General features: G+C 40.7%; 1 protein-coding gene across 6 annotated transcripts in view; it reads left to right on the plus strand.

Moving 5' to 3' along the window:
* sema5ba (sema domain, seven thrombospondin repeats (type 1 and type 1-like), transmembrane domain (TM) and short cytoplasmic domain, (semaphorin) 5Ba) overlaps positions 1-20,764 on the plus strand; it is a 208,813-nt gene that overhangs the window by 134,575 nt on the left and 53,474 nt on the right. For 5 of the 6 annotated variants that reach the window (XR_010804681.1, XM_066686852.1, XM_066686849.1 and 2 more), the window contains 7 exons: positions 5,205-5,322; positions 7,605-7,786; positions 9,815-9,958; positions 10,311-10,458; positions 12,317-12,542; positions 15,742-15,954; positions 18,785-18,955. Coding sequence is in view for 5 of the 6 variants with exons in the window: in XM_066686852.1 (XP_066542949.1) it covers positions 5,205-5,322; positions 7,605-7,786; positions 9,815-9,958; positions 10,311-10,458; positions 12,317-12,542; positions 15,742-15,954; positions 18,785-18,955 (1,202 nt within the window). In the remaining variant the exon portion in view is untranslated. The remainder of the gene's footprint in view (positions 1-5,204; positions 5,323-7,604; positions 7,787-9,814; positions 9,959-10,310; positions 10,459-12,316; positions 12,543-15,741; positions 15,955-18,784; positions 18,956-20,764) is intronic. The other variant, XM_066686853.1, reaches the window with a different exon arrangement.

The raw sequence follows: 20,764 nt of genomic DNA on the forward strand, positions 1-20,764 counted from the left end.
CATATTTCTTTGAGAATCTGAATACTATTCTCCCAATAAGAATTAAAGCTAAAGTAGACATGCTAAAATATGTGCCCTCAAGTCTGTTTAGGGATAAATCCGTAATAATGAATTTCTTACAGTATTTGGCTTAATCTGTGTTAAAGAAGCTGCTCCACCATGATCCAGTGAGTCTGTGAAATAATACTTTGAGAATGGTTACATCTGGCTTTAGCTTCTTTACCTGTAGCTGCTGAAAAGGTTAGAATCTGTCCTCAGGGAGCAGAGCTTTATATCAGGACTCTGAGGAGTTCCCTGACCAATGAAATTTATGACTTCTTGTTGGCGCCAGCTTGTCAACAGGGTGCTAAAAAACACAGTGGTTAAGAGCTCACAACAGCGTGGCCTGCTGAATCGCTCGTCTCTGCGCTGGGGGAGTGCTGAGCGGCAAGAGGAAGAAGGGGAATGAAAGTAATCAGAAAGTGAAGGCATTTATTACTACTGTAGAATGTTTGGCTTTTAACTGACTCTCCTTTGGCAAACTCCCCAACACTGAAGCCATTTTTCTTTTGTGCTTTCTCTCAGCCTTCATTCAGCCAGGCAATATGTCTCAACCCCGCTGCCCTGAAGATCTGACAAATTCCCAACTTTTCTTCTGAGTTGAGGTCATTAAAGGATCTGACTGAGTCATCCTACAGCTGTCTCCTGCCTTTTCCTTTTCTTCCAGCTGGACTGACCGCCGCTCCTCTCCTCAAGCTCTGGTTTATGGGACCAACAAGGAGCCAGCATCCAAACTGCTTTTAAGACCCAGGCACAGAATTAATGGCCAGAGACTCATAGCTTTGTCAACTAGTTCACTATAAATCCTAAAGACGAAAACAGCATCTGACAATCCCTTGTAGTCTTTACAGATACGGCTTTGTAATGGAGGGCTTGTAAAGCAAAGACCAAAGATCATATAATAGTTTTATGTACTCTTTTAACCATTAGTCTGTCATAGCATGTGAAGAGCAGTGGGGCAAGAGTGATTAAGGGGTGTTTTTCTTTGTTGGAATTAACAGTAGTAATGTAAAAAGATACAAAAACCTAAGATGTCTTGCCAGATTGAGTTTTACTACGTGATATTATTTAAACACTATTTTCTAAGTATCAGACCAGCTTTAATGGTTCTGTCAGTATGGCCATTAAGAGCAATTTATTTGTTAGCACCAGGTAAAAAGGGAATCTTTATTTGAAGGCTCCATCAGTGAAAGTTTTCACATTGTTCACAAGTCTGTGTAGTGGTGTTTATATGCTGAAACTGCAGTTTTCCAAAGACGGTCTCAAAAAACACAGATTCAAACAGCCAGGTTTTCATACGTCACATGTCTGAAGAAGCAGTAAAGTCATCATGAGGGTTGGTCTTCTGAGCAGCTGCCAAACAGCAGAGAGGAAAGTGGAGATAGAGGCAGGAGGTAATGGAATGTTTATAGGATAGACAATTAATAGTGTCTCAGTTTTTTCCTGGTGGTGCTTTTCAACTTGCTTTCATTTTCAAGTTTCAGGGATATATATTTAATCCTCAAGAGTTAAGCCTTAGAATTTTTTTTTCTTTCTTTTTTTTTTTTATTTTTCTGAAATCGCCAGAAGATTGATATTTGTAAATGTGCTCTTAAAATTTCCTTTATACATCCTTTTAAGCTCATTTTGTTGAGCTGTGGTCTCCCACAAAAACACTTTATTATCCTTCTTTAATATCCCAAAAGTGGAGCTTCATTTTCTCTGATCTCTGACTTCAATGGAGTGTTAGGAGTCACACATTGTATGAAACTTGAAATACTTTAAATCTACTGTTTGTTGTTTTTTTGTTTACTGCTTCCTTAAGGAAGACGGTTTTATTTTATTTTAAGTAATTTGTGTTATGACTGATAATCATATAAATGAAAAGTGGTTTTAGACTTACGTTTAATTGATAGGACTCCTATAGAATTTGCTTTTGGCTACTTGATAAGCATTTCTTGACCCAGCTGCCATGTTTACAGTCATGAGGCCCTGATTTTCTGTTAAAGCAATGGTGATAACTATTTGCTTCCTATCTTCCTTATTTAAAAGGCTCATAAAAAGGACAGTGCTTTTATAGCCCTCCCTATCCCTTTAAAACATCCATTAGGCCAGCAGGGTGTAGATGAGATTTATCGCATTTCGTCAGTCGTGGTGCCACATTGTTTTATGGGTTAGTTTATTTCCGCCTCGTGTACTGTTTAAAATTTAACAAGCCATGTTTTGTGGCTTTGCCCACAATGTAGTGAGCTATCGGGAAACGGTGCTGAATTATACAGCAGTGGAGTTCATGTCACTTGGAGTCTAGCTGGAGTGCACTCACGGCTGTACACACACACACACACACACACACACACACACACACACACACACACACACATAAATTCGCAAACTTTCATACCTGTTTATGATGAAATACCAAGGCCTCAGCAGGCACTAATATTTATGGCGGGCTATTTTAAAAACCGTTGAGCAGTCAGAATCAGAATGAAGAGATGGAAGGCAGCTTTTTCTTTTCTGCTGCCACAGCTCTTTTTTTTTTTTTTTTTACCTTTTCCACAGGACAGAGAGGTAGGTCAGAGAAGGGATGAATATTTGTCTTTGCCCTCTAGCCCAAATGTACACCACAGTTCTCCCTGTGTCTTGGTGAACACTCCAAGGGCTCTGAACTGCCGATGGCCCCACACCTTCCATAAGCCTGGTCTTATTCTCTCAGAACAAGTCAGCAGGCACATGGCTAAGAGAAGCAGTGGCCTGTCAGTGCCTCTAGGCTGTGTTTGTGTGTCCAGTGGTCCAGTGTATGACCAGCCCACCACCGTTCGCTGCTCAAACAGTCCAATCAGCATTCCCTTCGAGCTACTGCTTTTCACAGTCTTAAGAGCTTACATGGTTGACTGACTTTTGCTGCCACTGGTTCATGGGAGCGGATTTCTCCACTGTAATTAATGAGACCAGCACCTACTTCTCGCTTAAATGGATTTTGCTTGCAGGTCAGTGCCCGGAGGGCTTGTCTCTCTGCTCCTGGTAACTGGGGCTAATTGGGCCTTTTGAACCACATTGATATCATTATTCCCTTTCTTCCACAAGATTCCCTTAATTGGCAGGAACCATCCTTTTTTTTTTCAATTATTCCTTACACATGTTAACTACCACAAGGGTCAGTGTAAACAACAGCACTTGATGGCTTAGATAAATATCGATGGCTTACTCTTAAGTGCATTGTTCTTTCAGACACAGAGGGCCCTCAGGACCTAAAAGAGTGAGCACATAGTTGTTAAAGTTGTTTCAAACAAACAGATGAAAGTTTTTAAAAACTTTTCTACTGCATTATATCAGATATAATGACCAGGTTGTAGACTGTAATGTGCTGGGTTTAATGTGCAAACAATATTATAGTATTTGTGTAATGGTATATGGCAGCACAGTGGCACAGCAGATAGTGTTGCAGCCACACAGCTCAAAGGACCTGGGGTTGTGGATTCGAGCCACACTTCGGGTTACTGTCTGTGAGGAGTTTGGTGTGTTCTCCCGTGTCCACATGGGTTTCCTCCGGGACCTCTGGTTTCCTCCCACAGCCAAAAAAACCACACATTGTTAGGTGGACTGGCGCCCCCTCTATGGTGTGTTCCCGCTTTGCGCCCAGTGATTCCAGGTAGGCTCTGGACCCACCACGGTTACAGGCAAAGAATGAATGAATGTAATGGTAAAGACAGCAGTAAATTTACCTAGACTTGCTGTGCATTAAGGAAGTGAGCACATGTATAATATGATTGTACATATACAATTCTGAAATTCCTATAGTTCAGGAGATGTTTGCCTCCTCTTTTATCTAACATCGCATAAATATTCGTGTCTGTTTTCCATTAAACCTGACACATTTTTGTGTCCCACTCCCACATTCCTCAATATTCTCTAGTTATATGTCTTTGATATAATTAATTTATTTCTTGTCTTATGCCATTTGCTTACCATACATTGGACAATAGAGGAAGCCTAGTGCTATATAGTGAAGTATATATTTTAAGTTTTTTAAGTTATGGAAGGGATTTAAAAAGCAGTGCTCTGAGTTTTGGGGTCTGCCTGTACAATATATTGGGAGATATAAAATGTGATTGATGCATTCCCGTGCTCAGGCTACCTGGTCTCATCATATTTAATAATTAATATGTTATAACTAGCAATATTTTGTTGAAATTCTGCCCATGTATGCTAAACCACATGACCTTAGAACTGACCTCAGAGCTGCAAGGGAGAGATGTTGGAGTGTCTGTTGTATTAGCAAGATGTAGGAAAATAATAATTACTCATAGCTAGATTGTACTCCCCAAGTCTGTAGTGTTTATACTCCAGTCAGGGCTCCATTTTCAGAGGCGTTTGTTCTTGGCACTTGGGGCTGTATCAACACTGTGTGTTTTCTTCAACCTCAAGGTTGGAGAGCCAGCCGCCTAGCTCAAACAAACCCATCTGCTTGTGCCAGAAATAAGAGTCTTTGGTGCTAAAGGGGTGGCTGGGGTGTGGTGGCCGGTTCATGAGGGCTTTCCACCACACCACCTTGCATTTCTCCCACACGTGCCTCTGATGGCTTAACTTCATTAGTGGGTTTATATTTAATTACTCCTCATTAAGCCTGTGGTTTCTCACCAGTTACAAATATTTAATCTCTGTTTCAAAGTGCTGTGTCACACAGATATGGAGGGATTATATCAAGGTTTGTTTGACTCCTCCAAGAAAGATACCAAGGCTGGGTGTCACTTCTTCTGGGACTGGCTGTAAGCTTACATGTAGTTTGGTGATAACAGATCTGCTCAATGGAATCGAGGCTAAAAAACACAAGTTTTGCTGTCACACAGCTCCAGGGTCCTGGGCTGTGGATTGTGGATCAGTGTCTCTGAGGAATTTGGTGTGTTCTCCCTGTATCTGGGTGGGTTTGATCCAAAAACATTTATGTTATGAGGATTGGCAATTTATATATGTTTGTAACTAGATGTGGGAGTGTGTGGTGCCCTGTGATGGACTGGCTCTTCATCCTGCCTTTAACGCAGTGATTCTGGGAAGGCTTCGGACCAGCCATGACCCTGAACAGGATAAAGTAGTTACAGAAATGAACGAGTGAATGGAATTGCCCCATTTACCTCATTTCTGTCTCTCCCTCCTTCTTTCTCAGTGTGCCTCTGTCTCTGTTCCAGGATGTGTCTAGATGCCAGGGACCCATACTGTGGCTGGGATAGGAAGCAGCGTCGCTGCACCACCATTGAGGACAGCTCCAATATGAGCCAGTGGTTCCAGAACATCACAGCCTGCCCAGTAAGTCTGGTCAAGTACAACTTTTTTTTTTTTTTTTTAACTGAAGTAGTTCAGTTGATTAGTGATGTAAAAACATTAGGTCAACCCTGTATAATCACCCAAATCACATTAGAAATTAATATGTGACCAACTGAAGTCCATCTGTTGTGCCGCATACTTGGTTTGCCCCCTTTCACCCTCTTCTTCAATGGTCAGGAACCCCACAGGACCACCATAGAGCAGGTATGATTTTGGTAGTGGATCATTGTCAGCGCTGCAGTGACACTAATGTGGCTGATCAGTGTATGTCTCATAAATTTTATATATATATATATAACTTTAGAATAAAACCAAATAACATTATTCCAGGAAGTTTGATATTCTGTGTGTGAATGTGTTGGTTTAACCTTTTCCAAATCTCTCCTCATGGCAGTCCATATTATTGATTTTAAATAATGTGCTGTTGATTTAAAAAATTCATGCAATCAAGGAGAAACTGAACAAAACATTGTTCTTTAAACTCACTAAAAAAAAAAAGATTTTATATTTCTTATTTGTTTTGTGTTATAATTTTTTGTATTTACTGTGATTATATATAACTTTATACAAGCACCACACTTACTGAGAAGGCATTAGTTTATTCATATATAATTATCTTATGTTCCTAAGACTTCTGCACATAACTGTATATATTTTAATATATTAAATTCAACAAATATTTTTATTTGTTTATTTATTTTCACTTATTAAAATAATGATGTAAAGCTATATATAAATCCATATATATATAATACAATTATAGTGCAGCAACATCAACACACATGCACTTTATCTCCAGCTACATCACACCCATTCCACAATGCTAAGCATCTTGTAGAAGAGTGTAAAACTCCTCATTTCTGGGCTGTGGAGCAGTAAAATCTCGTTCTTTTGGAGTGATGAAACACCTTTGGGACAAAATGAATTCCTGTTCATGATCCAGATCTAATTGGCCAACATCAGTGCCTGACCTCACTACTGCTCGTGTAACTGAAGGGAATCAAATCCCTACTGCAACGATCCAACATCTAGTGGAAAGGTTTGTGTGAAGAGATGAGGCTGTTATTGCAGAAAAAGAGGGTCTAATTCCTTATTAATGCCCTTGAAGAAATGTTTTGAAGAAAATCCAGTTGAGCACCGGTGTGTGGATAATTTTGGGCATAGACTGTCAGATTTACTAATGAGTGTAGAGCAAAAAGCGCTTTGATGCAACCACTGTATGACCCCATAATGCACCTGAACTTTTAGTAAACCTTCAGTTAAAAGATAATAAAATTGCATCTAATCACACAAACTATATATAGCTCTGCCCACTAATTGCTTACAAGTGAAGCAAAAAGTTTAAATGATGCAGTGAAATACTTGCCGTGAAATAGTGCTGTGAGTGATCTCAAGAAGTTAAGAAACACAGAGACAACCGTATTAACAAATAAGTAGTGAAGACTTTTCCCATTTAAAAGTTCTATTTATGGCGAAAAACCATTGCAGGCACATCATGATCCCAAGAATTGCATGTTTGTTATTTGTTTGAAACCGAAAAACAAATTTTCTCCTGCTTTTAAGCCAAATATAAAAATAGGCAGAAAACTGGCCATTGTGAATTGTTCAAACTAGTAAATCAAGTGTATTATGTCATTTTATTTCTCAGCACAACTTTGTTGCAACATCCTCCCACATTTTGCAGGGCCCTTCCTCAAATGCATACATGTAGAGGAGAAGCCCATTCCACATTTTATGAACCACACAGGCCACACACTGTATGTTTAGGTTTGTTCATTACAGAGCCTTTTCACCCCAATTGCAGGAGCAAATCAGACGCGTTTACACTGGGCCAGTTGTGTACAAACACACACACTGTGGCTGGGAGAAGGAAGGAGGCAGTAAAGCCCCCTAAATACTTTGCACACTTCATCTCCTCTTCCTCCTTGCGGCCTGGCGTGTGCTCCTCACTTCTCTGAGGACTTACTGTGCAGTTTAGCAGCTGCTGAGGCGTGAAGGGTGGCACACCACATGATTGATGACATCATCTGAGCCAGCTGTTCTCAGTGGCCTCTGTTTCTCAAAGTCAATTAGTTTCGGTTGAAGTTGCCCTTTCATGGTCGTCTGCAGGCAGGTCTGTGGTGTGTCTGAGGCTGTTTAGAGGGAAACTGACTGTGGATCAGCATGAATGTGCAGCCAAGCTCTCAGGGCAGATAAGCCTGTTGTACGCCGCACACATCCATGCGCTTGCTTCCTTTACCCGAAGATTTTGTTTTTCATTTTAGATGCGGAACCAAACCACTGACGGTGAATATGGCCCCTGGGCACTGTGGCAACCTTGCAGCCATGACGACGGAGACGGCACAAGCACTTGTCTCTGTCGCTCCAGAGTCTGTGACAGCCCACCACCTCGATGTGGGGGCAAAAATTGCGAGGGTCCCACTATTGAAGTGGCCAACTGCTCAAGGTAACTGCAGTTTAAAGCTTCTGTTTAAACCACTAAAGTGCATATGTAAATAAAATGTGCAAAACATGCATCTGGGTGGCACGGTGGCGCAGCAGGTTAGTGTCGCAGTCACACAGTTCCAGGGACCTGGAGGTTGTGGGTTCAAGTCCTGCTCTGGGTGACTGTCTGTGAGGAGTTTTCAGTGTGTTCTTTTCAGTGCGTGCGTTTCCTCCGAGTGCTCCGGTTTCCTCCCACAGTCCAGAAACACACATTGGTAGGTGAGTGGGTGACACAAATGTATTTATAGGTGTGAGTGTGTGTTGCCCTGTGAAGGACTGGAGCCCTCTCCAGGGTGTGTTCCTGCCTTGCGCCCAGTGATTCCGTGTAGGCTCCGGACCCTCCGCAACCCTGAACTGATTAAGCAGTTACAGACAGTGAGTAAATAAGAAAAAAACATGTATCTCAGTTTTTGTTGATTTTTAGTTTAGTTTTTCATTTAAACACAACTGCTGTCCTTCACATTGTGTGGAAATTTGATGATGATTGTACAAATAGAAATGCTCCAGAATGACTTAGAATAAAATCTTATTACATTGACTTCTTTTGAAACTTTAGGTTTTTCGTCCCAAATGACTATTTTGGATTTACATGTTTTTCGTTGGTGTATAAGAGCTTTATAGTCCTCTGTAGATGCTTACCTCTTTATGTCATATAATATCAAGGCAGATTGTATTTAGTCAATGGGTCTGACCCAAAACCTAGTGAGCTGTCTAACTGGAGAGCATTTTACATCACAGTGTGAGCACTCCTGACAGGTAGGCTGTCCCAATTCTTAGATAACTCGTTATGCTGCCTGCTAAAATATCTTAATCTTGTAAGGCAGTATTGAACCTTTCCTCAGCCGAGAAGGCAATCCCATGATGCAATGCCAGAACATTTCCCATCTATTTCACTCTTTTTCCAGAGCAGAAATAATTAAAATCACGATAAAAACTGGAAGATTAGAACCCACCATGCTGAAATGCAGAGGCGATGCTAGCTGCTGAAGTAAAAAAAACAATATAAAAAATCACTGGTTGCGTGCGGTGGACGGGAATAAGCCTTGACACAATTGCTCTCTAACTAGAGCTGGGGTGGGCAATCTTATCTGCAAAGGGCTGGTGTGGCTGCTGGATTTTGGTCTATTCAGGCCAGAGCACACCTGATTTCACTCCTTTAGTAGTTGGTCTCAGTAAAACAACAGATCATGTGACCTCCTGGTTGGTTGGGACACAAACCAGCAGCCACACTGGCCTTTTGCGGATAAGATTGCCCACCCCTGAACTAGAGCGTCTCAATAATCTGCCTCATGAGGACAGACAACGGTTAGAACGCTGCCTAATCAAACAGCTGTCTATGCAGTCAGTGCCAACCTAGGCAACTCATCATGTTCTAATTATTAATAATTGTCATGAGCAATGCATTAATGTTTGATGTCCTTATGTCAGTTAAGTGTACATTTTGCAGCAGTTAATATAAATAAGCTGTCAGGGCTTCAGGAAGAGCTTGAAGTAGAACCACGCTCCTTTGTGTTGAGAATAGCCAGCAGAGGTGGTTCAGGCATCTGATAAGGATGCCTCCTGGATCACCCCAAGGTAGACTCAGGGCTCGCTGGAAGAACTTTATCTCCTGTCTGGCCTGGGAATGCCTGGAGATCCCCCAGCAGGAGCTGGAGGAAGTTATGGGGGACTGATATACCTGGGCTGCTTCACTTGCCCCGGTTGCCACCACATACCTGAATTAAATCAAGCAAAAAGAATGATGATGATAAAACAAATGTTCCATTACATGCTTGTAGCATGATTTTTCAGTGTGATATCACTTCTAACCATTAAAGGTGAACATTGACACTGTATCTCTAACCTTCATCTAAACCAAAATCCATAAGCTCATTTATATACTTACCTTTATTATTAGAGTAAATAGATATTTTGTATTATGCAATTCCATGCCATGATCTAGGCACATTTTTGTATATTCTTTGCTGATCCTCTCTGTGTTTTGCCATAGGAACGGGGGCTGGACACCCTGGTCATCGTGGGGTCAATGCAGTACCAGTTGTGAGATTGGCTTCGAGGTGCGGCAGCGGTCCTGTAACAACCCTTCACCCAGGCACGGCGGCCGAGTGTGCGTGGGCCAAGCCAGAGAACAGAGGTGAGAGACAGAGCTGATCAACCTCTCTCACCCTTCACACTGCAAGCTCATACACACTCTCAGACGAAGTGTGAAGACAGTGAGACTGGAGACTGCAGGAATAAGACATTCTTCTGATGTTTGACACTTGATTGCCTGAAATGATGTAACTGCAAAATTTTGAATTTCCCCAGATCTATTTTCTTGCATATTTCTGCAGTAAGTGGGTTTCCTTTGATGTTGAAGTGCTGTCTGAAGGCACTTTTTTGGGGTCTGATTGTTTCAAGTTCTGTTTTATGTTTCGTGGAACAAGGCCACAGCGATGAAAGTCTGCAGATACAAATAAAGTTAGCTTACTTTTTGTCCCTTCCAGGTTCTGTAACGAGAAAGTGTCGTGTCCTCAGCCCATTTTCTGGTCTTCGTGGTCACCCTGGTCCAAGTGCAGTTCTGAGTGTGGAGGAGGAGTACACTCTCGCTCAAGGAACTGCGAGAATGGAAACAGCTGTCCAGGCTGCGCACTGGTGTGTTGTCCTCTCTGGCTCTCTCTCTTTCTCTTTCTCTCTATTTTTCTCTCTCTCTCTCTCTCTCACTGTAGCTCTTGTTCTCATACTGTTTCTCTCTTGCTGTCTCTCTATGTTCACTAGAGCTGAGATACTGTCCATTCATGATAACCCAGCAGTGTTATTCTCAGAGGAGCTTGTCTGATTTGAGAGTAGAGCTCAACACTGGACACATTCTGTCCCCTGACACATTGAGTGGAAGTCAGACTTCACATTTCCTTACCAGGCATAGAGCACCTGGCACATTTCCAAACACTTGACATATAATGTCACTTAAAATATTGGAAATATTGGGTTCAAAGGAATAAAACTAGTTTTAAGATTATTGTAATACATAAGTCTCCTGTAGGTTCACAGGTTAAAATTATTCATCTGAAGAAAAATAATTGCATACCAGTAATGATGAATGAAGCAAAGAAATACAACTATTTAAAAATAACAGTTGTTATGGCAAATGTATAAAGTTTATTTAGTTATTGAGCCTGCTACAATGGACAATTCTTGGTGTAGCAGAGTGTTCCTGCACCAAATGGGTATTGGTTCCATTTGGTACAGAACAATAATGTAATACATTATGATATACAAACGGCGGAAGCTATAAGGCAAATTGGTGTAATTCGTTATAAATATTATATCTTTATATATATATATATATATATATATATATATATATATATATATATATATATATATATATATATATATATATATATAATATTTATAATTTATATTATATTTATATAATTTAATTTTTATATTTATATAATATAATTATATTTATATTTTATTATTTATATTTTATTTATAATTTATATTTATATATATATATATATATAAATAAAGAAATTTTTTTTCTTTATTTATTTTTTTTCAAGAAATGTCAAAAAAATTCTGATCTCTTATTGTTCCCTTAGCTTTTGGTTTAATGTGAGTTATGGACAGTTTTTTATTTGTCCCTGTTTTAATTGCGTCATGTGGATGAAGGTTTGATGCATGCCCTGGTTTGACAAACGTATAATTACCTCAAGAAGTGTAAAAAAAAGCAACTATATATACAAACCAGTATATATACTTAAAACAGTTTTTAAGTAAAATGACTGAGAAAATAACTGTAAGAATTATGTAAATGAAATGAATGTTCATTGTTCCTCATATTTCAACAAGAGTGAACAAAAGTTTGGAGAAATGTTTAATAAATTACTAATTTTTGTTTGTAGTAGTAATGTATATCACTACTTACATGCTACTCACATGTTTTAATCTTCAATTTTCTTTTTGTTTTTAATGCATCAATTCGCACTGCATTAATTATTACCGTATATAAAATTACAAAAAGCATTAATATGACATGATTTAAGATGTTTGAACAGTGGCAGACCTGTGGCCCTTAGGGGATGTACTAAATACTGAATGTGATGAGGAATTCCATAGCAGTCAGCTTCTCAGGGTAATTAATCATGTGGTGGAGAAGGAGCGTGCTATGCAGTTGTACTTTATTTACAGTGTGACTGATTCAGGCTCTACGTTTTTCTCTGTGTGTGTGCTCTCAGCTTCTCTCAAGAGTGAGCAATTAATTCAGATCTAATTGACTTTATTAAAACTCAAATCAAGTTTCCTCGCAAAAGAGCTGAAACACCTCCCTGGAGTGCATGTAAATGAGCCGTCAAGTTGTATCCACCGCTGCAGATGACGCAGCAATGCCAAGCCGTTTTCGGTACAGTGCATGGCATGTAGCTAAGTGGCTGTCCTGTACAGCATGAATGAGTTGAGTTTTCCCCTCTCCGTATTCCTCACTCATTCCTCCGTCTCTCCTCTGCAGGAGTATCAGACCTGTAATCTAGAGTCTTGTCCGGAGGTGAGGAGGAATACTCCATGGACGCCCTGGGTGCCGGTCAACGTGACACAGGGTGGAGCAAGGCAGGAGCAGAGGGTGCGCTACATCTGTAGAGCACAACTGGCTGACCCTCACGAGCTTCAGCTGGGCAAGCGCAAGGTGGAGACACGCTACTGTCCCAACGACGGCACTGTCTCCTGTGAAACGGACTGTGAGTACACCCTTAAAAATGATGAAGAGTATGGATGAGCCTTTTTGACTTCTCTAACCCAAAAAGGAAATATTTTATTGGTTAAAAAGGAAGCATGGTGCTCCTGGGCAACACAGCTATTATCAGGGATAGGAGTCCAGAGCAACATGGGCATCAGTGTTGAGCAGTTTATTCCTTCAAATGTGTGCCTAGTTATCCATCCATCCATTATCTGTAACCGCTTGTCCAATTTAGGGTCGCGGGGGGTCCAGAGCCTACCTGGAATCATCGGGCGCAAGGCGGGAACACACCCTGGAGGGGACGCCAGTCCTTCACAGGGCAACACAGACACACACACATTCACTCACACACTCACACCTACGGACACTTTCGAGTCGCCAATCCACCTGCAACGTGTGTTTTTGGACTGTGGGAGGAAACCGGAGCACCCGGAGGAAACCCACGCGGACACGGGGAGAACACACCAACTCCTCACAGGGACTGTGACCCTGAGTCACCCGGAGCTGGAATCGAACCCACAACCTCCAGGCCCCTTGAGCTGTGTGACTGCGACACTACCTGCTGCGCCACCGTGCCGCCCTGTGCCTAGTTATGTTTTGTTAAAAACATTTTAAAAAGGAAATGAGAACTGGTATCCCATTCGTGAATCAGCTTTCACCCTCTCAGTTTGATAGTATTGTGTGCTAGCACTAAAATAGGTCTCCATCACTGAGGGAGATTTGATTTGATTAATTTAGGGATAAATCTGGGTAAAAAGGAATAAAAAAGCATTTTCATTTTTCTAGTTTTATTAGGGAAGAGAGCCTGATCTGGTTCTGGGTAATATTTATTTTCATTTGGAAAGCCACTCCTACTTTGATGACCTAATAGAATATATTGAGACAGATTGTTAGGTTGGAAAAAAGAGGAGGAGCTTCAAAAAGGGTCCTTTTCACAAACCTTTAATTGTTCACAGTCCCTTCCCCCTTGCCTTTTTATTACCTCCAAAGCAAAGATGCTTCCAGCTGCTTCCAATTCGATGGGAACTGGCTTTTGTTTGTATGTGTATGTTTACGCTTCTAATTTAGTACCTGATTCTGTTAATCAGGACTTCAGTACCATCTGAATGGGTGAATCATGTGTTCGTGGTTAGTGCTGTATTAAAGTTCGGCAGTGAGTCACCAGGAGCAAAAACAAATTTAAGAATCACTTGGGTGTACATTATTAATGCAGACATCCAGTTAAAATACATAGATCTATATTAATTAACTTTTTACAGCCTGTTTTCTTTTCAAATTAATATTCAATTTACTTCTAGAGTCCCTCAAATTCCTGGCCTTCACTTCACATGAACCTCTGTGAGATTCAACAAGTGTGATAGGCTGGGGATAGATGTAGTGTGCTGACGTGTGGCTGTTAAGATTTAGATCTTTTCTTTAGAGACTTCCATTCTCAAATAGTAAGAGTCACACACATGACTTCAGCAAAATACAGAGAGCAGTGTGAATGCTGAACATGACTTCAGTTTCCTATCCCCAAAGCTGTTAGTTTATTAGTCAGTGTTGAGTCAGTTGAGGAGGCTTAATAATAGGGCCACACTAAAGGCCGTTCGCCAGCTCATATTGTATGATGGTGTGTTTTGTATGTGAGTGCATACGTGTGTAGTTGTGTCTGTTTGTGTGTGCATGTTTTTAGACGTTTGTGTGTCCAGGCTTGTTTATATGTATGTAAATGTAAACCATTTCCACTTTGGCCCTTGTCAATGTTGGTGATTGGCACTGGTCACTGCCCACTGCTCATCCACGTCATGAGCATCAGCCCCACTTCGATTAACTATAACTGTCAGAAGTGAGGTGAACTGGGCTGAGCTTGAGGTTGTACACAGTGCATTAAAGGGGAACGCTGAGCTAAAAGGATAGCGCTCTGTGTAGGTGGTTGTACTGTGACAGCTTGAGTGTTCTGTCAGAAAATGAAATAAAAACAGCATGACGACGTGTCCCAGCCAACCTTGAATTACTTATGAAAAGGCCAGTATGTTCTAAGCTGTGCCACCGTGCTATAAATTAAGCAAATAAAGTGGGACACCAGTCCTCACACGTTACAAGTATAGGGGAGTGAAACATTTTAAAAAGGAAACGTGATATGATAGTGATATGATCGTGATATGATAGTGATATATGATACGATGACAGTGAGATGTTGTTGTGTAAAATTTTTTCCACATTTTGAATATGTACATACTGAGCAAAAACGTATTTCAACAAACATGTATGTGTATATTTTTATTGCCTTCAAACCTTTTCCCCAAAACAACAAAAAGAGTGCTTTAATTTTTTTTTTCTCTGTTGCATTTTACAATTCTCTTATGTAGGCTTGGACTGCAGCCTATTGATTGACGCCTCAAGAATCTCAAATATGTATCATGCAGCACAGCAGAGCTATAAATCAAATAAATGCTGATAGCTGTCTAGTAGCTATTGTCACAAGACCCAAAGAAAACCTACCATACCCAATACAATGTAGTGTGAAAATAGAATGGAGCAGTGTTTTGTTTTTTACCATGCACAAGTATGGTGTGTGTGTGTGTGTGTGTGTGTGGCAATGCAAGGGATTTATATATATATATATATATATATATAAATCCCTTGCATTGCCTTGGACATTTTCCCTCTGTTGTTTCTTTGTTAATGCTGTGTCTGATATGGTTGGTTGCTGTTTTACATACCACGCACTATGAATTTTGAATATGCAGTGTAAGATGGCTTATGATTAATAATAGTCAGTTAGTTTTATCTGTCATTTCAACGCTTACAACAAATAAAGTACAATTCCAAAACTGTAGTTAAAAAAAATAATTCAGAAACACTGCAGTGCCCAGTAAATGTTGAACAGAAGCAAAAGTATGAAGATATTCACATAGATCTTTCTTAAAATACTGGGTGGAGAATTTTGTGCTGTAATTCTTTGTTTTATTTAGTTCATTATTTTTTATTTTGTTTATATTTGAAAACCAAATTTGCACAGGTCCAACTTTGTTTTATATTTCAGAAACCATCCATTCCAGATTTTTGAAGAGTCTGTAGTTGATTAGTATGACTGTCCTGCACTACTGGTCTGATGATCCATTAGGAATTGTATGTTTGAAAATGTAGAAGCATAATTACCATTTAACACTAGCTCGAGGCAAAGTGCCTTTGAAACGTGTGCTGTGTGTTTGCAGCTTTAGTGGATGAACTTCTGAGGACTCCTGGGGTGAGGCTGACTGGCTCGGGCTGGTCATCCTGGGAGACATGGTCATCCTGCAGTCAGGAATGCGCTAAAGGTTACCGCACCCGCAAACGCACCTGCACCAGCAGCGATGGCAAGAGCATGCCCTCTGGCTGCCGGGGGTCTCCTGTAGAGTACCAAGACTGTAACCCACAGCCATGTCCAGGTAACATACACGTGTCTATACACCATTATTCTCTATATATTTCTAGGTTTCCACTTCAGAAAAAAATGTGGCAGACAAGAGATTTTAAAGTTAGACTTATAAATAAATAGTTCATGAACAATGAATAGTGCCTCTTTTTATACAAAGAAGTTTTATTAGGTGTTTCATGTTTGAAAATTCAAAGATGTTTCTGACCATTTGTCCACTATCTGAAGACAGTCCACTACTGTGGCCATGAAGCACTTACTGGACAAAGGAAAACTAAACAAAAAATGGAGAAATTTTGCTGTATTTAAAAAAAAATAAATAAATATATAAAAAATTGTACTTCTAAAAAAAAAAAACAGTGGAGACAAACTTAAACACACATACAAACACATTTAGGTTTCTTTCTGTCTAATATCTAATGGCCATGTTCGTAGTCAAAGATACAGACACAGGTGCATAACCATGCACATTCCCCTCCATTTTAACATGAAGTATTTATCTTTCTGTCTTCTTTCTCCTAAAAAGTTTCTATTTTCCTTTTCTCTCAAACTTACACACACGGACACACACACACACATGCCCTCAGCAGGAAAACAGCTGCTGAGTCCATTAGGATGTGTCAAGTGGATTACTGATTTCATTAGCTAATGGATATCTGAGATGTCCCAGTGGGGCCTGAGGCCCATGTTCAAAGACTTTCTTGCTTGGGCAGAGCAATCACACGATTTTGCAGACATTCTATAATTAACAAATCGAAAGATTAATACAGACAGATCTGAAGGGCAAAGTCTGATAATTCTGTTGTTTCCCTGATCACTAGATTCTGTGACAGGATTTTTCTTTGTTATAGATGAATATCTATGGACTTGGCCTTGACCTATTTTAAATCATCACAGATCTATCTGCTTGTTTGTAAGACAACTGTCTTCATTAGAATTGCTCTCGGTCCGCTCTTGATGCTAGCAGCTTAGAAGAATTAGGCAAATAAGACCAGTGTTTGATCTGTAGGCTAGCGGATGCACTCTCGATCATATTAATAGCAGCGTGCCAGTGCACTCCTCATTCATGATGTCGAGAGAGAGAGAGAGAGAGAGAGAGAGAGAGAGAGAGAGAGAAATGAAAGCTGAAAGGCAATAATTAACAGCAGAAAATGCAGATTCTACATGACTCAGTGTGCATTAATAAATATAGCTTCCACACCATCCCATTTCCACATGATGTTCACCACTTAGCTCAGGTGTGTGTGTGTGAAAGAGAGAGAAAGACCATCCATTCCCCTTCTTCTGTGTGTATGCTGAGTGTGTGCACAGAGTTGTTGGACTCATTGGGAGCGTGGCCACCCTGCAGTCACCCCGAAGTTGGTCATGCCCCACTTCACCACTCTAATCCACTGGAGGAAATAGAGTTTTCTACTGCAGGGAGTTGGAGCCCAGCTCCCCCCTTTCCCCCTGCGACATACACATACATAGACACACACACACACACACAGCTCACCCACAATCCCATCAATCTGATGAAAAATCAACAGCAGATTGCAGAAGCTTCTAACAGCAGAGGAAGTGCCAATAAAGCGGAGGCTTTTTATAGGGAGGGGTGAAGGCCTCTGCAGTGGTGGAGGGTGGAAGCAGTTGGTTGATGCTCTAATGGTCAGGCTCAGGTGTGGACGGTGCCACAGGAGGCTAATGAAGAGTGCCGGCCAAGCAGCAAGATCACCCGACAGTGCAAGCCCGAATGCCCTTTTCACCATTACATCCCACTGCAAATCATTGCTTTAATAAGAAAACCTTGTAATGTACCTCTGAAATGTGGTCAATTTATAAGGGGACTTTCAAGTCATGTAATGGAGAAATATTCTTTTTATTATGCTTGATAAAATTCTTAAGAACTGCCATTCAGAATGGTTTAATGTGAAATAGTTCTTCACATTAATAGGAACCAGCATTCTTAAAGCTACTCACAGGACACAGAAACATATTGCATGAAATTGTACTGAACACAGTGCATACAAAACAGTTTCAGTTCTGAGATAAGCTTTTGGCCTGAAGTGTTTTATATGTACATGCAGGGTGACGTGAGGCAAGATAGTTATTTTATTAAGAAGACTTGTGTAGACTCAATAGAGAGTGTAAATCACCTGACCCCTCTTTTTGGTCAGGTTTATTAAGAAATCTGAGTATGTTTTTAATAGTAAGTCATGTCAAGCCACTCTGAATGACTTGGTGTATTCCCCCACCATGTTTAAAATAGAATACATAAATTGGTGGAGTTTCCTTTTAAAAGTATATTCTAGTGTTTTTCTATCTCTAACATCTGTAGAATAAAATGGATTAACTTTGAGACTCATTTCTCTACCCACTGATAAAAACTTATTTATGCTTATAGTAAACATATGGTAGAAAGAGATATTCAGTTAGTTATGTAATTTATGGAAAAGCATAAATTATGGTCTATCATAAATGATAAAAAAGTGCTGCACTTAGAGATTGGGTTGAAAATAAATCTGAAATAATGTTCCTTAAATAATGAATTGTTTATCAGAATGTATTTATTTTACAAGGTTTTCTTAGCACAGTGATGAAATGTTTGCTTTTTTAATGCTGAGCATTTCTGATCGCTGCCTCTGTTGTGTTTGGTCTGTGTGTATTTGTTTGGGTTTACGCGTCGCCGTGCCTGTTTGTGGCGCCTTGTGTTTGTGCTGCTTTCGCGTATGTGCTTATCCCGCTGTGTGTGCCTTTCCTGCTCGCCTGATTGCCCTGTGCTTGTGTGTGTGTGTGTATGTGCTGTTTGTTTTTGTGTGTGTGTGTGTGTGTGTGTGTGTGTGTGTGTTTTGTGGTCTGTGCAGTGAAAGGGGCCTGGTCTTGCTGGTCTCCGTGGTCGCAGTGTTCAGTGCCCTGTGGCGGCGGGCACTACCAGCGGACACGCAGCTGCAGTAATCCTGCCCCCGCCCACCGAGGTGACATCTGCATCGGGCTGCATACAGAGGAGGCGCTGTGCAACACACACGCCTGCCAGGGTAAGCTCACCTCAGGACCAACATTGTGGATAAAGCCCTAATGTCTGAATCCACCGCCACAGGTCCTGACCAGTTGCTGCAAACAGTGTGCTTCTGTCTGTATACACAAGAGCAGACCCAGACGCTTCTGTCTGTTCATCTCCATTTTGCCCACTTACAGTGATGTCTTGGCCAAATATCTGAGCATTATCACACTTCAAAATGAAGTCAATTTGTCCAAAGTTTGCTTATGGAATGTCATTGGTGCGTCTCCAGCTGTTTATGTTTAACACAGGGAATCGATGCACTTTACACAGCTTGTACAACATCGTGTGACATGAAGCTCATTACTCAGGTTGATTGTGTGAACAACAAAAGTGCTTAACTGACAGTAAAAGCTAAATATAAATGATCAAGAATTTGTTTCCAGTTGTACTGAAATCTCTAGTCACTGGAACAAAACTCTAAAATCTTTAAAATGGACACCTGCTTCATGTTGTTTGTGCCCTTATCACTGCAGTAACAGGCTCTAGTATTTGAGAAAGACTTTAGACAAATTCTTCCAGTTAAAAAGCCTTTATTCGTTTAGGTACTAATGTTAGTCACTCTGCTGGTGTGGCTGGTTATTTTCCATTGCACTTCAGTTGCATGATATTTTAAAAACTAATGAAGAACAATGAAAGCAAACTTGGGGCACCAATGATATCTTGGCTGATCAAAAATGAAATGTTTGATGTTTGGCAGAGCTGTCACTTTAAGAAGTGCATTATCACTGTTGTCAACTCCATGGAGCTGTTGTGAGTGTAATAAAGGTTTGTTGTGGCACAGCTGATCATTATTGCTATGAGAGCACTGCTCCCAGTGCTATCCTTCACTGCGAGACTATATGATACATCTAGAGTCATCACTGGCATATGGGTGCATGTGTGTGTGTGAGATAAATTGGGTGAGACCACTGTGTCTCTGAAATCATATTCTGCGGTCTGACGTGTAGAACAAGGACTTGTGTTTTCCAGTACAGAGCCAGCAGAGCTGCTTCCATAAGGAGAACCTCAAATATTTATGAAGGGAGCTAATCTTGGAATTTTGTGTGAATGGCAGCAATTCCCTGAAAAGAGCGAGGAGGGAAAACGCCTCTCAGATTTTCAAAAGCCCTGCAATACTCCTAGTAATTAGTCCATGTTTTATTCCTAGTTCATGTGCATTTTATTTTCCTTTGTGTTGTGCTGTATACTTCTGTTCCCTGCAGTCAGAATGGCCTGCGCAGTCATAACAAACCTGACAAGGATGGAAGGGTTTTAGCTGTCAATCATTTGAAACTAATTCCTTTTTGATGAGTGTTGCATAAAAGAATTTGTTTTGCTTCAGCATCAATAGCACACACACACAGTTCAGTCAGCTGTCAGTATTTTTTCCCCTTTATCCATCTCCTAATGTGATGGCATGGTGATCAGCCTAATCTAGAGGCTGTAGATTAAAGACTCTTGTAGGCTGTCACTCAGGAGCCAATCAGATGGCTCAGGCTCCACAGTGTTTCTCTGAAGCAGGCTTGATTAAAGATGTACTGAGAGGAGGAGTGGGTGAAGGGCAGGTGTAAAAGCTGCATGTATATATAAAAAGAAGCAGTCTCAGTCCATCACTGCCACTCCCACCCCCCCACCCCCTCAACCGACTTTGCTAAGCAAACACTTTGCTTGATTGGGGCAAGTAAACTGAGATGGATGTAGCAATTATCCGCACTGCTTAGCATCGTTATTAAACAGGGGTGGAGGGGACATTCTTCACAATAGCTATGAAATTCCTCACACTAACTGTGGCGGGGTAGGAAGG

The sequence above is a fragment of the Hoplias malabaricus genome, chromosome 12 (assembly GCF_029633855.1).
Source record: "Hoplias malabaricus isolate fHopMal1 chromosome 12, fHopMal1.hap1, whole genome shotgun sequence".
NCBI classification, from domain to species: Eukaryota; Metazoa; Chordata; class Actinopteri; order Characiformes; family Erythrinidae; genus Hoplias; species Hoplias malabaricus.